Genomic DNA, 20316 nt, shown 5'->3' with positions numbered 1-20316 from the left:
GTATCCCTTTTTAACCCGAGTTTTTTTAGTTTTTGCCCTTCCAAGTAGGGACGTGAAAATAAGTGAAATAATGAATTATTTATTTATTAATAAATATTTAAAAATCGATTTTTCTTTTTAAAAAATAAATCGATTATTTACAGTGGATGATTGCAAAAATAATCGATTTCTGAAATTCAGGTCAAAATTGACTGGCGAAAAAAAATGTAGTCGCAGGCCGCGCCTTGCCGATCGTTTATTCAAAAGAATCGATTTTTTCAATCTGTTATTACTATTTCAAAAATCGACTATCACACAAACCTAATCGATTTGAGTTTCACATCCTTACTTCCTAGCGATTCGATCGCACAGCGCAATTAAAACTCGATCAAGTTACCGCGTTATCACAATCTTATCGCGAAGTGCTCACATCCTTAATTTTATATATGCCGATAAATAATCATTTATCGTTCCACCTTTGTTAAAATCGCATTTTCTAACATGTCTGATCCTGATTCCATGGATATGAATTTGGTTGGAGTTTTAGTTTTTATGGTGCTCAATATACTCCTATTTTGGCTTATGTATGGTGTCATGGTGAAATACTTCGGTGAGTAATCATCAATATATCATCATCAACCCACTGTCCCACTGCTAGGCACGGGTCTCCTCTCAGAATGAGAAGGATTAGGCGATAGTCCACCGCGCTGGCCAAGTGCGTATTGGTAGACTTCACATACCTTTGAAAACTTTTTTTTTAAGATTTCTCAGGTATGCAGGTTTCGTCACGATGTTTTCTTTCATCGTTTAAGCAAGTGATAATTAATTTCTGATACGCACATATCTTTGAAAAATCAGAGGTGCCTGGGATTTGAACCTCGGACCCTTCGATCAAGAGGCCGAGTTTCTTAACCACTAGGCTATCACTGCTTTTTATCATCATCACATCATCAATTCATTAGGCCTTTTTTTTAATACGCTTTTATTAGCTTCAGACGTATGTATGTTGGTATGTTAGTATGTAACGGAATCTTTGAACATGATTTTAACCCCCTTCAAAACGTCGGATTAACTTGAAATTTGACATACTTATTAAGGACCGATGACAATTCAATATTTTAAACATTCTGACCCGTTATCCTTACTAGGATAATCAGGATCAGCCATTTTTGTTTTCCTGAGACCCGGAAGGTCTGCGTTAAGACCAATAAAGGAATCTACCAGGCGCGCCGATCACCTAACCTAACCTGACCTGACCTGACCTGACCTGACCTGACCTGACCTCAACTTCGACGCGTCCGTTGTTAATAGCATCATGAAGCGGTGTCTCATCATCCTTATTCATTCAGCACTTCAATATCTGCACCTTCCTTTAACAAGATTTCCACTATTTCATTGTTCCCATTTCTTGCTGCCAAATGTAAAGGCATATATGATTTCAGCTCATCGTCATAGTCACAACTTATATTATTAACTCGAGCTGTAAAATGAATTAAACTACTAACAGTTTTAAAATATCTGCAGGCAACAGCAACGCAAAGAGAAGAAATTCTAGAATTATTATTGATATTAACATCATCATGCTGTAATATTAAATCGATGATTGGACGACGTCCTTTTGAAATGGCTAGATGTAAAGCAGTTGACCGTTTTTCTCTTGAGTATTGCCATCAGCGCCTGTTTTTAAAAGATGCTCTATCATCCTTTTTCCGTGATTACTTTTATCCAAGATAGAGGACCTGGGATATGGTATAAATTATAAAAGAAAGCAGTTAGCATTGGCAATTCGGATGTCATTCAACAACTCCTCTGGGATTTTCACGTTAACAATAAAAATAAACACCAATGTAAAACACCACTTCATACAGCTGTGTTAAACAATGACCCAATATTCATTTTTGCACTGCTAAGCAAAGGTGCTGATGCTGATTCGAAAGATAAACTTGATAATACGCTACGTAATAATCGTTAAAATAATCACTAAAAAATGAAAAATAAATAATAGTTAAAAAAAACTAAAAAATACGCTTTTATAAAAAATTCGACCAAAAAATGAAAAATAAATAATAGTTTAAAAAAACTAAAAAAATACACTTTTTATAGAAAATCCAACTAAAAAATAGAAAATAAATGTTTTAAAATTTGAATTAAGAATAGTGTAAATAAGATAAAAATATTTTTTATTGTAAAAAAAGCGTGGGGTGCTTTTTAAGATATTATCAAAATGATAATCCTTCTACTCAATATCTATCAATAAAATATTTATAACTATTGACAGCATGCACCCCACGCTTTTTTTACAATAAAAAATATTTTTATCTTATTTACACTATTCTTAATTCAAATTTTAAAACATTTATTTTCTATTTTTTAGTTGGATTTTCTATAAAAAGTGTATTTTTTTAGTTTTTTTAATTTTAGATGTAAAGTGTGTTAGGTGTATGTATTTACATTTATATCTACTAACCCCCGGTATTAATAATCGATCTATCTAAAGTTTTGCCTATCAAGGTTTGACAACTATTTCTTTATGCGTCCGTATAAAATATTTTGGTTAATAAAGATTTATTGTCAAAAGTGTGACAATATTGCATACTAATTGCCTTTTGTGGTAATTGGAAAGATTTATTTTTTATAAAATGAATTGACAAATGTCGATCTTTGGTATGTAAAACAATGGATAGACTGAATACTAAAAAGGGATTAAGGTTATTTTCTCACTTCCATTCTTATAAAATATTGTTTTGCTAACACGATGACGTCATGATGTTTTACCATAAACAATAACATTGTAAAATACCTATTTCTGGCATAACAGCAGTTTTAAGCGCTGCTATGTGTGATAAGGATGACATATAAGGGTTTCTTACTTAATCCTCAGGGTTAGCAACGCAGCTGTGAACGACCTCAGCTAGGAACATAATCCTATCTGGGGTTGATTAATGATGTCCATTGGCGGTAGGTACCAAATACCATCGGGTACTGCAAGCTCATTTGCTACTTCTAGAATATACAGAATATGAAAGTCCTGATTATAAAAATAATTCACCATATCAAAATTAATTATACAAAAATATTATCAGCATTATTACAATTATCAAAAAAAATGTTATTTGTCACAAAAAGCGATAGGTTATCTGTAATAATCTTTTTTATAATATGTTATCTGTATTAAGGTTTTAAGGCTTAGAATTTATCGATTAATATAGTTGCCAGTGTACTAAAAAGGTGTCTTTGAAAGTAATTTAAATAATGTATCCATCTGTGGTGTTTTGGTTCACTTTTTGCTTGATTTTGATGCTGTTGATAACTTACAGACATTTTAGTAAGTTTTTTTATATTATATTTTTTATATTTACAAGTAGAGTCCTTTGTCATTCGACTCCACAGATTATTTAATAATATAAGAGTTTATAAGTACAGTTTATTGTCATTCGACTCCACTGATTTTTTTAATAAGATAGGAGTAGTAGATTAGCATGCAGTCCACCTGATGGTAAGTGGCTACTGCCGCCCATGGACTTCTGTAATTAACTCCAGATAAGATTACATTTCTACCTGAGGTCGCCCTCAAATGCGCCGCTACCCTTGAAGACTAAGCTGGACGGCCTAGAAAAGTATGTCTCCCTTACCACACCCTTCATACCAGAACACAGCAGCACTAAACACTGCTGTTATTAGGCAGAAATAGATGTGACGGTGGTGCCGCCAGAGTCACACCCCAGAGGGTTCTCTCACCTTCAAACGGTTTTTTTCCAATTTACGCCGCTAGGAATTTATTAAGTTCCATTGAGAATTTTATCTTAATATATTTCTTTAAACGTTATTTAATTAATTTATCATGAAATATAAAATTCCTTACATATTTGGCTTGCTAGCTTATCTAGTTACGTCGTCATTTCGGTTATACTACTAACGCCATCTAGTAGCGAGTAGCGGAGTAACAAACCTATGTGTGGCGCTGTAATCAGCTAACATTTCTGCCAACGATCGCAACTTGAAATTGTCAAATGATTTTTGGTAAATAGAATAAATGCGAATCTCTAAAAAGTAAATAGAATTAAGTATTTATTGACGATTAAATCTTAAAAGCGCCTAAAAATCTTCGACGTGGTTATTTATTTATTAATTATAATACAATATGTATAAGTATATAATCTAATAAAATCAAATGCAATTTAAAAAAAGAATAATAATAAAAACTAAATTTCCCTTAAACCTTAAGGAATTTTGATATTAAAATAATATAATCAGTATCTTTATCATAAAATGGCATGTAAGAAAAGGCCTACTTGAAAATATATTTTTAGCAATATTGCTAGCTCTTATACCGTTGTCCTACCTGTAATTCAAAACATGCATTTTATGCAAAGATAAACTAAAAAAAGTATTTTTAAAAATGACATTAACAGACTGACAGACAAACATTTTCATATGTTTTTTTTTTTATAGTGAGTGTAGTAACAGTAAGTTACCACACTTTTATTAGCTTGACCTGTAATATGTATGCATGTAACGGAATCTTTGAACTCAATTTTACCCACTTTGACCTATCAAATTAATTCAAAATTTTGAAAAATTATGAAGAACTGATAACAATACACGATTTTAATATTTTTGTCCCATTATCAACAGCATCGTTAGTATTAACGATTTCTTGTGCGATTTTAGCGTGGTTTTAAGTTTTATTAAGTATAATTTTGTAAACACACGGATATTCCAATTCTATTTTTATATACACACTAATAAAATAATCTGTAATCACATCCTACCAAATTTATCTCAGTCAAAATACCTTCTGCGATAAACTTTAAGGACGAGATATGTATAAATTTTATGTATATGTTTAGTAAAATATAAAGGAATCTATTTCTATTTAAATAAAGTCTAAAGTCATCTAATTTTGGATTTATAAAACTCAAAAATACACGTCAAATCTGATTATCTTTAATCAAAAGACAAGATTGTAGATAGCAAGTTATATCATTTGTAAAGAAACACTCTTAATATTTAGTGTATTGTGAAGTTTTAAAGTATTTTTTATAAAACTATTTTTACATTAGTAGTGTGTGTTCGACTTCTCCTGTTTTTTCCGAAAACAGTGTTGTTAAGTTGTGTACAAAGTGTTAAGTTGGCTGTATGCAGAAGATCCTTTCGTTTTATTTTTTAAAAAGAAATTGGAAAGTGATTACGTGCAGGCTTAATTATCATCTATTACCAGTAATATATGTATTTTTACGCAAAAAAATATTATAGACTAGGACTAGGAATTTAGCAAAATTATGAAACTTACCAAATTCTATTTCAAATCATCGTTCAAGATCCTCAAAAAAATCTTAAAGAAAACAATAAAGAAACAGATCATAAAATAAACAACGAAAAAGTTAAGGACTTTAAAGAATATTAAGTGACTGATAAAAAAGAAAAATACAAAAATCAGAAAAGGAAGAAACAAAACAGTACAAAGAACAAAGGCCTATCATTAATAAATTCTGACGATTAACATTATCATCATTAGAATTGATAACAAAAATCTATTTAAAAGATTGCAACAATACACTTGAGTATTCAAGAAGTGTCTAATTAAAAAGAAAACAAAAACGAAAATGGCGCCGTGGTGGGACATCACTAGAAGTACAGATGATGTTTCGACTGGAACTATCGTGTATATTTCCATATTTTCGACCCTTCTACTCATGTCCTTTGTAATTCTGTGCATTAAGGTTTCATCCATAGGTAATATAATTTTCTTTTTTTTATTTTTGAATTAGTTTTTTTAAGATAGAGCAGGCTTCTCATATATACTTACATCTTATATAAAAAATCTCGTGTTACAGTGTTAGTTACCGTACTCCTCTGAAACGGCTTTACCGATTTTCACCAAATTTTATATGCATATTCAGTAGGTCTGAGAATCTACTATCTATTTTTCATACCTCTAAGTGATAAGGGTTGTTCACTCTAAAAATTTTTTATTTATATGGCAACACAACGTTTGCCGGGTCAGCTAGTTACAGTATAAGTTACAGAATAGAATTTAAGCCTTAAGCATTAACAAGGTTGTGGTAATACATATTTATTTAATGCGTTCGAACTTAGTTCCTAGTGGTAACGCATGGCCAACCACAGGTAGGTGTCTTATCTTATCTGGAGTTGATTACGGATGTCCATGAGCGGCAGTACCACTTGGTATCAGGTGGACTGCATGCTCGTCTGCTACTCCTATATTATGTATAAAAAAAACACTTTCCATTCATTCAACGGATAAGTCGTTCCTAATTCGGGTCTTAGACCATATGACGAAAACAATGAAGGAAAACATCGTGATGAAACCTATACGCCTGAGAGTTGGTAAAAAAAACTCAAACATTTGTCAAATCGTACTTGGTACTCGAATAGGGAATCGAACCTCAGACTCCCAAATTGACAGGTAAAATTCAAACCACTAGGCTATCAATACAAGTATCAGGAGACAGGTATCTAGAGGCAATTGATAAGCACTCGATAGTAATCTACGAATCTTCAAAATTGATAAGTGAGATGTCGAAAGAACTTGAAAATTTGTATTATCTTTTAGTTTCTACACCAAAATCAGTTACGACTGCCGTGAAAATGGCCGCCAAAATAAGTGATAATTGAAGTGCATTAAATTTGAAAAAAGTGTCATTCCAAAAATTTGCTGAAGCAATTTCTTGAGAGTGCAAACGTTTGGGAAAATTTGGGAAAATTCGTACCGTTTGCCAGCCAAACGGTGATCGAAACAAACATTTGATCAAACAACCAACAATGGCTCCAATGTTTGGTTCTCCAAATTTCGACTTTCTGAACGAGAGGGATTCAAGTGATGACCTTACGGTCGATAGCGGTCCAGGGGAGATTAACGCTACCCAAATGGCATTTTGGTACATGATCGTGTTGGTCTCCATGCTTCTCCTCTGGCTCTTAATGTTCTTCTGTCTTCGGCTCATCGCATTAAGTAATATTTGATTGTTATTATTTAACTATCACCTAGTATCAATAATCAATCTATCCACTGCTGTCTACCAGAGATTGAAATTTGACATCTACCTATTAGAAGTTGTAATTGAAAATCGGTTATAGTATAGTACAGTAAATGATATCGTGTATTTAAAGAGTCCGGGTTCGATTCTCACCAAAAAACGAAGTAAAACATACCTGTTCTGGGTATGAGTGGTCGTGCATTTGTCTTTGTGTGTATCTGAATCACACATATAATTATACCAAGTATTTTAACAAACATGAGGATGAAACATTTGTTTTCCTGCATATTTCTGAAGTTGGTAGAATCCTCTGTCGTTCAACTCCGGCGGGACCACCGCCATACTAATTTCTACCTAATAACAGCAGTGCTAAGCGCTGCTGTTTTTAGGTATTTTTTGGGATTTATTAAGGCTGACGTCAAGTGTATAAAATGCATTTGTGGTTCTGCCCAATTTGTCTGAATGATTTTATATCAAGATCGGCTTAAGATATTTATTTCTCTTAAACTTGACGCATTTTGATAAGAATGATAACGATAATATTGATAACACAAGATATTCGAAAATATGTAGGTATGAAACTTGTGTAGATCTTAAGCGATTTAAAAAAATAACCGAAATCGCATATTGAGAGTTCTGTACCACCATTTTTTTTAGTATTTGTTATTATAGCATCCGTTAAAATAAATGCACCGTGAAAATCTAAACTGTCTACCTATTATGATTATAAGTGAAAAATCTCGAAAAAATATCGGTTTCTTGTAAAGCGAGCTGCATTTATTTTATTTTCATTTGTTGTTATAGCGGTCACCATTATAAATACTGTAAAAAATTCAAGTGTCCATCTATTACTGTTTAGGAGATAGAGCGCTGTGACAGACGGACAGACAACGGAGGCTTAGTAATAGGGTTCCGTTTTTATCCTTTGGGTACGGAACCCAAAAAAACAACTGCGACGCGTTTAGGAGTTGGATGGGTGACCGTTGAGGGTATTTTATGCGCTTCCTTGCTAATGACAAAAATGACATCCTTAAAAAAATATTACAAAAAACTATAATTTAAAAACATAATTATTAATCAAGTATTCTACAAAATTGATATCATTTTATTGATGATTTATGATCGTGTTGGTCTCCATGCTTCTCCTCTGGCTCTTAATGTTCTTCTGTCTTCGGCTCATTGCTATAAGTAATATTTGCTTGTTATTATTTAACTATCACCTAGTATCAATAATCAATCTATCCACTGCTGTCTACCAGAGATTGAAATTTGACTTACTTAATAAAAACATATTTTTGATAATTATTTAAAGGCTTTGCTCCCGTGACTCCCATAGAGCTTTCGCGGTGCACACATTAGAGGACATTGGCATACGTCCATTTTATTATTTGGATCGTTAGCAATAATCTATCCATCTAAAATTTGGCTAACACAGTTCTAAATTTGACAGTGTCTAATAGTCAGGAAATATCAAAATTCCATCTATATTTAGCAAAGCATTGGTTAGACTAAACTTTAATCATCATCAACCCATTACTGTCCCACTGCTGGGCACGGGTCTCCTCTCATAATGAGAAGGATTAGGCTATAGCCTACCGCGCTGGCTAACTGCGAATTGGTAGATTTTACATACCTTTGATATATTTTTTTAAGATTTCTCAGGTATGCAGGTTCTCACGATGTTTTCCTTCACCGTTTAAGCAAGTAATGAATTTTAGTAACAGCTACACAAAAATATCAAAAAAATGTATATTTCTAGTAGCAATACAGAAAGTGTGAAACGTCGATCTCTTGCAAGAAAAACAATGGTAAGGGAGACAGACTTTTCCGAGGCGTTCCAGCTTAGTCCTCAGGGGTAGCGGCGCATCTGTGGCCGACCTCAGGTAGGAATATCTAATCTTATCTGGGGTTGATTACAGAAAACAGATGTCCATGGGCGGCAGTAGCCACTCACCATTAGGTGGACTGCATGCTCGTCTGCTACTTCCATATTATAGAAACAAATGGATATCTTCATTACTAATACCGGCATTAGGCGGTTGTATTCGCTAATACAGATTGTATCTACTGATTAGATGTTTTCGCCTCAATTCTAATCATGTAGGTAGCTAACCTACTTGTGTATTGTTGTTTTGATCATAATAATATTGTTTTTTGTGTGTTTCTGTCACAATGATATTGCGGTTCACCTGGTTTAGAATTTGAGAACTTTTGGATAACTGTAATCACAGATTTAGGTTTTTTTTTTTTTAATCTAGTGTCACCAATGTCTTGACTCTCTAAGTTTAAGAGTCATCTATCAGTGATAGCCTAGTAGTTAAAAACTCAGTTTCTTAATCCGGGAAACCGAGGTTTGAATCTCAGGCACATGAAAATTATTACCACTTACGTAAACGGTGAAGGAAATATCATGAGGAGACCTATATGCCCGAGAATAAAATAAAGTCGTGCTTGACAATTGTCAATTTCTTTTCATCGCGCCGAAGTCATTTATTGTTTCATTATTAAGGTTTATCTTTATCTCTTTATATTGAGCACACAAATAAAAATATTTAAATAATAAATTATTATTATCATAATTGGTAGGAGTGCTTCCCCTAAGACCTACCGTGGTTCGAAGATGGTAGATTATTTTTTTTAATACAAGATTAGCAGACGAGCATATAGTCCACGTGATGGTAAGTGGCTGTTGCCGCCCATCCCCAATCAAATCAAATCATTTTTTTTATTCAAAATAGATTCTTTACAGAGCACTTTTTGAATGTCAATACAACTACCACCACTTCACAAGGTGTTTCGTTACGGAGAAGAAGCGGCGAAAGAAACTCCATAACACACATCTTTTACAAAAATGTTTTTTACAATGTTAAACTGAACCTAATGGTACATGTGGTGCTGAAACTACTTCAGACCACACCGTTCTGTCAGTCAAATAATCACTTAGTTTATAGTACGCTTTTTTACATAGAGTTTGTTTAACGACACGTTTGAACTTTTTTTCTGAGAGATTCAATATGTGGTCAGGTATTTTATTGTAGTATCGAATACGGTTGGTGAACCCTGGGAGCTCCTTCGGGAGCAGGCGCCGCGTAGGTGGTTCACGAGTCTCACCACAAAGGGTTCTACCACCTTCAAGTTGGACTTACCATCAGGTGGACTGCATGCTCGCTTGCTACTTCTATATTAAAAACAAAAGACGACGTTTATATTGATACTTACGCGTTTGTAGTCACATATTTTTCAATGAAGATTAGTCTCCATTGAAAAATATTCTCGTAAAGTGACTAATTTATCACTTAGTACGTGCTTCTTAGTGTGTATGCTTTCCTTTATGCGATTACTGTGACGCAATTCGTTATTTACGTTATTTCGAAAAATAGATACTTTTCAGGATGATTCATTGCAAAATGACTGACATAGAATGATAAATAAGAGTAATAAAAAAAGATGAAAAGAAAAAAATATAATAAATACCTATTAGTATAATAATAATATGGTTTAATAAACTAGTGTTTCCTTTGTGGAAATTCGATCATATCGATCATTTTATTGATAGCACGAAAGGTTTTTCACCAAACCAAAAAAAAAATCAAAAAATAGTGTCTGTACACAAAAAGTGAAATCGGTTGACAGATAAAGGAAAAACCTCTATAATCAACCTCAGATAGGATTAGAGTCCTATCTGAGGTTGGTCACTGTTGCGTTTTTACCCCTGAGGACTAAGTTTAAACGCCCCATAAGTAGATCTCTCTTACCACGCCATAGCAGCGCTTAACACTGTTATTAGCCATAAATAGGTGTGACGGTGGTGCAAAATCTCATCCTATACCTATATGAAATTCTTGTGTCATAATGTTAGTTACCGTACTCCTCCGAAACGGCTTTACCGATTTTCACAAAATTTTATATGCATATTCAGTAGGTCTGAGAATCGGCTATCTATTTTCATACCCCTAAGTGGTAAGGGTTGTACACCCTTAATATTTTTTTATTTATATGGCAACACAACATTTGCCGGGTCAGGTTGTAATTGTATAAGGATTTACAATGAACTGACAAAAATAATAATATTAGTGATAATGTAAATATATATAACTCAAAGGTGACTGACTGACATAGTGATCTATCAACGCACAGCCCAAACCACTGGACGGATCGGGCTGAAATTTGACATGCAGGCAGATGTTATGACGTAGGCATCCGCTAAGAAAGAATTTTGATCAATTCTAACCCCAAGGGGATAAAATAGGGGATGAAAATATTACTTCGTAACGCGAGCGAAGCCGCGGGCAGAAGCTCGCCTGTAATAACGTTAAACATTATAAGCATAAAATAAAATATATTATTATTAGATAACAGATAATCTTACCTGTGTGAATGATCAAAATAAAAACACAGCTTAACCCATTATTACACATAGATTACCAAAACGAGGCTCTTATAGACGTCATTGCAATAAAATGGGGTACGTCGAAGCTATCACATTTTTGATATGAGCAATACGATAAATAACATTTGTCGACAGCACTTGAACCATTATTGTCATAACATCCAACCGAGTAACAGCCCTCAAATCATTTTTCTGTAAACAATTGTTATAAAAACTGTTATAAAAAACCGTTAATTATGTTATTCGTTATAACGTTATAACGGTATAGTTTTAGTGCGTTATTTTAGTGATTTAAGTATGGAATCTCAATTTGATACTAGTGATGTGTTTGATAGTAGCGAAGAGAAAGATTTGGATACAGACTATGAATCTAATGAACATTTTCTTCAGTTTATGAGATATTTGATAAGTTCGAGTGTTATTTTGATAGCTTTATTCGTGATATTGATTGTAATACATATTTTAAAACGAGGTAACGTACGACATTATTTAATATTATAGATACTTTATAATAGTGTATATATTAGATGTGATAAAACACCTTTGTTGAAGTTCAAAAAAATTCTGAAAAAATCTACTTTGAATAAAATATTTTGATTTTTGATCTTGTTGTCTGCAATAAATATAAATAGGCAAAGAGAGACAGACATACAGTTCCGTTTCTTTTTTCCTTTCATTTTCCGGAAAGCTGTTGACTAGTTTAAGTTTTATAAATGAAGGACATTACAAATTCATGTTTCCCTCAAAATTTCAATAATAATCATGGTTGAATTTCGACATTTAGGGAAGTATTTGTAATATTTAATATTGTAATATAGCGATATATATATAACAGGAAAGTAGTAGTTATATCCTCATATGACAAAAAACCGTTGACAAGCAATGTATGGGAATTGGGAGTATGTTTATTATACTCAGGTTACACCGAAATGCTGACGGCACTCATTCTCTAGTGCACGTGATTTTGACTTGATTTTGCTGATTTGACATACTTATCAGATATGATAGCTTATTGCAACTAAATCTAAATAGATAGCGATAGCATAGATTTCATTTGAAACCTCACACTGGTGGTCTGGGGTTCGGATCTTAAATAAGAACTATTAACCACGATTTATGCAATTATTATATATGGGAATTTTGAAATATTTATCACTTACTTTAGTGGCGTTGTGTGGGCATTGGGAATTAATTATCACTTTAACTGTAAGGGAAAACCTTTGTATATGTGTAAGAGTTCTGTAAAAAAGTTTTAAAACCTTTTGATGTGTACCAAAGGTGGATTATAGCCTAGATCTTATTTAAAACTGATGGACTCTAACCTCCATATAGAACAGGGTTTCTACCTGCAGCCAACAAATGCGTTGCTACTTAGCTGATGGTCGCTTTATACATGTAAACCATCCGATAACCAGATCCTACCATTTAAACCCAAGAACTGCTTCACGATAAAATAGGTATCGTAGTGGTACTTCCGCGATAAAAACGCCGTCATCCCTGAGGACTCGGATTTTTTTTTTTTTTTTATAATATAAGAGTAGTAGACGAGCATGCAGTCCACCTGATGGTAAGTGGCTACTGCCGCCCATGGACATCTGTAATCAACCCCAGATAGGATTAGATATTCCTACCTGAGGTCGGCCACAGATGCGCCGCTACCCCTGAGGACTAAGGTGGAACGCCTCGGAAAAGTCTGTCTCTCTTACCACACCCTTCAAACCGGAACACAGCAGCGCCTAACACTGCTGTTATTAGGTAGAAATAATTACTCGGAAATACGTCTCCCTTACCCCTACCACACCCTCCAAAGAATACAGAAGACCTTAACATTGCTGTTATTAAGCAGTTATAAACGTTATATCTTTTACCGTCTGTTATTATAATTTCATTAAATTTAAATATTTCTTAGTCACTCAATTGAAAATTGGCTAAATATAATTGATTATATAGGTATATGTATTGATGAACAATTCTATTTTCAGACGGTTTGATTGGTTTAGTAATTAATTATTAAACATAATAATTGAGGGTAAATACTCGTAATTACATTGAAATTAATTAATTATCTTTGAATACAGTGTAACGTACCTACGTTACACTGTATTCAAAGATACATAAATACAATGAAGATTAACAATTATGAATATGAAATCGTATTTTATACTTGTATTTTGTCAATTATATACTCGCTTTAAAAGTATAAATGTATTTTTTTATAGTAATCGTGAATTTTACGTACGAGTAACATTTAATGACGAAGAAATTATTTGTAAATAATATAATTTATTATTTAACGACACTGTATATGCACTGTCTATATGTTAATTAACATAAATCCCATCCGAATTAGTTCAGCTGTTTTCTATATATGTTTTCTATATATATAGTAAACTATGTATGTAAACATTATAATAAGATTTTTTATCATCACACAATTGTTTCGCATTGTAACCAAAAATTGATCTTATATTATGAGTTAAAAATATCAGTTATTTTGAAATAGCAGCGTGTTATTTAAAGAAACAGCGTTTAATATTACAGTTATGCTATTTTTTACAAGACACCCTTTTTTACTTTTACGATATTTATCTACAAGTAAAAATAATGATGAACATGTATCTAAAAAGTATAATTCTCTGTTATTTCAGGACAAAAAACGCGCAATCCGCAGCAGAGGCGACAGTACATGGGCGCCCGCCCTCGACCATCGCTAGCGCCAGCAGAGCCCACTATTTACGTCAGCCCTGCTAACCTACCACCACCACCCAAATATGGTCAGTATTAAAATATAAAAAAAACGCTTTCTACACTCACAACCCCACAGTAGGATTCGCCGTATCGTGGGTGCTACGGACACACACAGAGACAAATTCACAAACACTCAGACCTAGAAACAGAAACTTAAATTCAACATTAGATTTCTGTCTGGCCGGGAATCGAACTCGGGACCGTCTCCGCGTCAGACCAGTATGGTGACTACTCCGCCACGTGGGTTGTTATTAGGGTCAGTGAAATTATACTGATTGACTGAACATTGAGGGGAAAACTGCATGCCTGAAAGATGTATAAAAAATCTTCTTAGGAACCTCTAAAGTCTACCAAAAATATAGTGAAAAAATGTTGAGGGAACAATGCGAAGGAACCTGATCGCCTGAGAGTTCTTTTAAAATAATTGGCCGAATGCAAGTCGAGCTCGCACACGGAGGGTTCCGTACCACCAACACTTTCATATTTTTTTATTTTTAACATTTATTATTATAGCGGCCACCTTTTTACATACTCTGTAAAAAAATCAAGTGTCTATCTATTACGGTTCAGGAGATAGACGGACGGACGGATAGACGGCCAGACTGACAGCCACCGAAGTCTTAGTAATAGGGTTCCGTTTTTACCCTTTGGGTACGGTACTAAAAGCGTTCTAAAGAACTTCTGAAGTCTACCAACTCACACATGGTTAGATTAGCAGTAAGAAACTCGTATTCAGGAATTTCCTAGGTACCTCTAACTTTTAACTAAAAATTATGTGCGTATTCACATATGTCATTTGCTTAAACGACGAAGGAAAGCCTGAGAAAATCTGCAAGCTTCTTTAAAAAATGTTGTCTAATCTCTACAATCCGCACTTCGCCAGCGCGGTGAACTATGGTCTAATCCCCTATAATTATGTGAGGAGGCTCGATCACAGGAATGGGATAGTAATGGGTTGACGATGATAACAGTAATGCTAGTCCGAAAGCGCGAAATAGAACTACTTAGTAGAAGTAAAACATCCGAAAATGTAGCTAGATGAATGGTTCTTATCGTCAACTAAAGATTAAGTTGATTGATCATGGACCTTCAAGGTTGAGGGATCAGAGGGTCAAGAGCTCAATCATAAACAAACGACACGACCTTGTATAAAGGCATGTTCCGACATCTTGTCGTAACGATGTCGTATCGTGCAACACGACATGCAACGTAAAAAATCACGAAATCATGAAAATTTGATATGCAGTCCTGCGTTATAATTTCTCAATTTTCATCATTCATGAAAACTAAGCGTATTCATTATTTTTTTTTATGAGGCATGTCGGTTATTTCCACAATTATTTCGCGACACGACTTCGTGGTGTCATGACGTCATGTGGTATATAATTGTGTGTATGTACGTGTGTGTATGTGTGTAACTTCTAGTCCGGGTGTTAATATTGTGGTTTAGAAGGCGTATTAGTAGCGTAATATTTGGTGTTTATTAATAATTTTATCGGTAGGGGAAATAGTGTGAATTTTATCGCTCTGGCTTTATCATAACGGTTTTGCCTGTTTAATTAGAATATTATTATTAATAACATGGAAATTGAGTCATAAGAGGCGGTCCAAATTAATGGTCAGAGTAGCAACTAGCAACACAGTAACTAAATAATTAAGTTTAGGTCTCTTAGAACTCAAATTTTATGATTTCGTTCTCAATCCATTATTATCCCACAGCTGTACCCTTACCATGAGTTTTTACGTTTTGACAAATATGACTGTTTTGGTATTTGTTTACGTATTGGCCCATACAATTTCCAAGTTCTGACACAATCCGCTACTAAACAAATACCAAAACAGTCATATTTGTCAAAACGTAAAAACTTATGGTAAGGGTACTGGGCATGGGTCTCAAAGCTTTTAGGTCATAACTTACAGCACTGGCCAATTGTGCGTTGGTAGACTTTACTCTAGACAGTATTTGTTTTAAATAATCAGGTATGCAGGTTTTCACGCGACATTTTTTTTAAATATTCCCCTTGATTTCCCTTGAATTCATGACAATCCTTATTGATTCATAATAATAAAATTTTACACAAGTGTTTGCCCTACTAGATTTTAGTGCCAATAACAAGAATAATATGTATAAATGTTGAAAAAAATAAAGGAAAAATGACAAAAAAATACTAAACTGTGTTATCTTTGCGCATTTAAGTAAAAAAAATATTAACTGTAGTATTTTATACGTTCAGCACGATCAAAGTATCATATGGTTATCTAAAGGCACCTTTAATCATTATCATTGCAATTATTGTGCAATAGTCATTAATTCTTATTGCAATGATTCAGATAACTTAATGATAACCTCGTTATTACAAATCTAGATTTCTGTGGATGATAAATATACTCCGGAAGTATATTTTATGAGTAACTGGGGATTTTCTGAAAAACGCAAAATAATCTTTGTATGATTTATTTAAGGAAAAACTTTTCTAAGAATATAAATACTGAATTCCGAAAGATAATCAGTATTTTAATCTATATAGTTAAGAGTGAGCAAATAGTGTAGTTTTTAATATTTCAAGTTATTAAATGGACATCTATAATCAACTTCAGACAGGATCAGAGTCCTGCCGTAGGTGGGTCACCCCCGAAGATAAATTACAACATCCCTGTATATGTATGTAATGTTCCTTGAAATAATTTACTTTTAGGAAATTAATTCAGACTTCCTATATTAGAAGACACATATCAGGGTTAGCTTGATCGCCTTTATTGTAGATAAGTACGGGATCCGTACTACGGTTACCCAAGCCCTTGAACCCCAAAACCTAAATAAAGCTTTAGATAACTGCTTTAGCGGGAGAAAATTATAATGCACTCTGTGACATACTGTAATATTGATAGGTTTTATAAATTATATGATATTCTTATAACAATAAACGATTTATTCTTTTATATAATATTTATCAAGAGATAACCTGATAAAGGTTGCACTAAAAAGTAATCAGATAGTTTTGTTTTTTACAAAATGGTGGACGCTCACGTGAATTTCTTTCGAGAATTTTGTATAAGATTAAACGTTGTAAGGTGGTAGAATCCTTCATGCTTTCACTCCGGAATCACCTCCGTTATACCTCGTCATCAACCCATTACTGTCCCACTGCTGGGCACGGGTCTCCTCTCATAATGAGAAGGACTAGGCCATAGTCAACCGCGCTGGCCAAGTGCGTATTAGTAGACTTCACACACCAAAACATATTTTTAAGATTTCTTAGGTATGCAGATTTCCTCACGATGTTTTCATTCACCGTTTAAGCAAGTGACAATTAATTTGTAATACCTACATAACATTGACAAATATAGGTGCCTGGGATTTGAACCTCGGACCCTTTGATCAAGAGGCCGAGAATCTTCACCACTTGGCTATCAGTGCTCTTAAAGGGTGTGATAAGTGATATAGGTATATTTAATGTTATGCAAGGCATTCCAATCCAGTCCTTAGGGATAACAATTGTGGCAGACCTCAGTTAGAACCCTAATCCCATCTAGGGATGGTTTTCTATGTTATAAAAGTCCACATTTCTAAAAATATATGTAAACAATAAAACATTATACTAATATTAAATTTTAAATGTTGCAGAGGCTCTGGCGCCGCCTAGTTACGAAGAGGTAGTGGGTATCCACTACCCGGGATACCAGGCTCATGTACAGCCGATCACACAACCAATAACCGCTGCTATGGCACAGTGCACAGACAGCAGTCAAAATAGCGGTAGCAGCAATAGCAGTAACGAAAATAACGTCGCACCGGCAACCGTTATAACGGTTACAGCAGACAGCAGAACGTCTGTAACCGCCACGTCATGATGTCCCGCTGTAAATAATTTAAGCTGTTATTCCAGTTGATCTGGATGGTTTGATGCATTTATTAATAATACCAATTTATTTGGTATTCGTGCCAGTAGATATAAAAACAGCCTATTAAATTATTTGAACACATTTTTGGTAACAACCCAAAAATGTTTTTGTTATTATTGATAACACTTTGATACGTATATTGTATGTAAGACTTGCTTTAATGTACATATAATTATATGAGAATGTAATACAAAAAATGATGAAAAAGTAAAATTTTGTGAAGTATTTTTTTAATGTCAGAAAGTGACTTATTAAACATTAATAAAGTAATATAATTATATGACAATGTTATACAAAAAAAAATATTTAAAAAGTATAATTTTGTAAAGCATTTTTTTTAGTAAGATTACAGAAAGTTATTTGTTATATATTATGTAACTTTGTAATTCGTATACGTTATCACGTTATTAAGTGAACCAATATAAGTAATTTGTTTTAATATTTATTGGTTCAGTCTTCGTAAAAAGTATATAACGATATGTATAAAAGTATGTATTACTATTAGACATTGCCTAAATGTAGAAATTACAATTTATTTAATATTCTGATGATAACAATAAAATATTGTCTACACCGTAAATATGTATCATAAATAATCGTAAAATTTTGATTTAATACGTAAAGTTTTTCAAAATAAGCCTTTGTTGTTGAAATAATTATTCAAAACGTTTTCAATAACGATATATTCGTATACCGGCCAACGTTATAACGATAATGTTGATATTATAACAGTTATTATAACATAACATTAATTTTCAAGAAGTATTGTAACAGTATTTTATTTGCAACTTATTATATTTGTAAAATAATTAAAATAACTTAAATAATTTTCGGTCTTCATAGAGGACGCAAGACTGATAATTATTTCTGTATTTGTTGTAATAAAATGATATGTAATAACAATTAAAATGACACGAAGAAAATGCCAAATCAAGTCGGAATATTTTATATTTCTATGACTGTACAAACGACTATTTATAATAAATAATTAGTATTAAGAATGCCATTTTCATTTTTAAAACCCTGTACGAGTATTTACATCTTTATATACATTTCTTGTATAATTGTAATAAAACATAAAACACGTTAGAATATACATATTACGAAAATCGAAAAGCGATCAGTTTTTTTTTTTTTTATAACATAGGAGTAGCAGACGAGCATGCAGCCCACCTGGTAGTAAGTGGCTACTGCCGCCCATGGGCATCTCTAATTAACCCCAGATAGGATTAGGTATTCCTACCTGAGGTCAGCCACAGATGCGCCGCTACCCTGACGAATAAGCTGGAGTGCCTCGGAAAAGTCTGTCTCCCTTACCACACCCTTCAAACCGAAACACAGCAGCGCTTAACATTGCTGTTATGAGGCAGAAATAGGTGTGACGGTGGTGCTGCTGGAATCGGACCACAAAGGTTCTACCACCTTCAAAATAGTTTGCTGGAAAACAGTTATTTATAAAAAAAATATTAAATGCCAATCAAAAAAATAATTGCCATAATTTTCACAGTTTGCCACTGATGGAAATTATTTTGTTTATTAGCATTTAAGATTCCTTAAATACCTGTTTACCAGCAAGGAGAATTTAGAATTCCTTATACTAATATCATCTACTATCTAATATGTAAACCACGTTGTTGCACTTATTATAAAATAAACTATTTGACTATTTATATATGACTCTGATTAAGGTGCCCTCGAAGTGTGAAAGCGCGTGCAAAGCCACCAGTGGTCACCCATCCACCTGCCGACCGCGCTCGGCGTTCCTTAACTTTATAAATTACGATCTACACACGCCGCGGGACTGTGCGCTTCTGTACCTTACTTGCTTACTAAGTACCTTTAAACCAGTGTTTCTCAAACAGCGGTAAAGCCTTCTAGTGGGTGCTGAAGGAGACAGATAAAATATGAAAGTTGAAGGGCCCAGGGAAATTTGTAGGGCGTATAAATGATTTAGGGTCCATGGACCGGTTTTTAGGAAGACCTTTTATGGTTTAAAAATATTAAAAGAAAATATTTTTCTGCCAACAATATTATTTTCTTGGTTCACTGATTGAAGAAGTAAACAAGCATACAGTTCATGGGAACTAAGTACAACTCGGATAATTATATCTACATTACCACACCCATCAACGAAGTAATGATTAAGATTGCTATTATGCAGAACTAGATGTGACAGTGGTGCCTCCAGAGTCGAAACACATCATCATCATCAACCCATTACTGCCCCACTGCTGGGCACGAGTCTTCTCTCTGAGCGAGAAGGATTAGGCCATAGTCCACTGCGCTGGCCAAGTG

General features: G+C 33.6%; 1 protein-coding gene across 5 annotated transcripts in view; it reads left to right on the top strand.

The window, feature by feature from the left end:
* The window catches only part of LOC140755234 (uncharacterized), a 55627-nt gene extending 36613 nt beyond the window's left edge, over positions 1 to 19014 (top strand). For 3 of the 5 annotated variants that reach the window (XM_073090463.1, XM_073090466.1, XM_073090464.1), the window contains exons 2-3: positions 14019 to 14144; positions 17744 to 19014. In XM_073090463.1, the coding sequence (XP_072946564.1) occupies positions 14019 to 14144; positions 17744 to 17970 (353 nt within the window). In that variant the 3' untranslated portion in view covers positions 17971 to 19014. Of the gene's footprint in view, positions 1 to 6765; positions 6956 to 11535; positions 11843 to 14018; positions 14145 to 17743 lie in introns of those variants that run through there. The other 2 variants (XM_073090462.1, XM_073090461.1) reach the window with 2 other exon arrangements.
* The last annotated feature ends 1302 nt before the right edge of the window (positions 19015 to 20316 follow it).

The sequence above is a fragment of the Epargyreus clarus genome, unplaced genomic scaffold, assembly GCF_041222505.1.
Source record: "Epargyreus clarus isolate Ecla_fem2 unplaced genomic scaffold, WU_Ecla_fem_2.2 ptg000032l, whole genome shotgun sequence".
NCBI lineage: Eukaryota > Metazoa > Arthropoda > Insecta > Lepidoptera > Hesperiidae > Epargyreus > Epargyreus clarus.
This window is presented reverse-complemented; position numbering and strand designations above follow the sequence as displayed.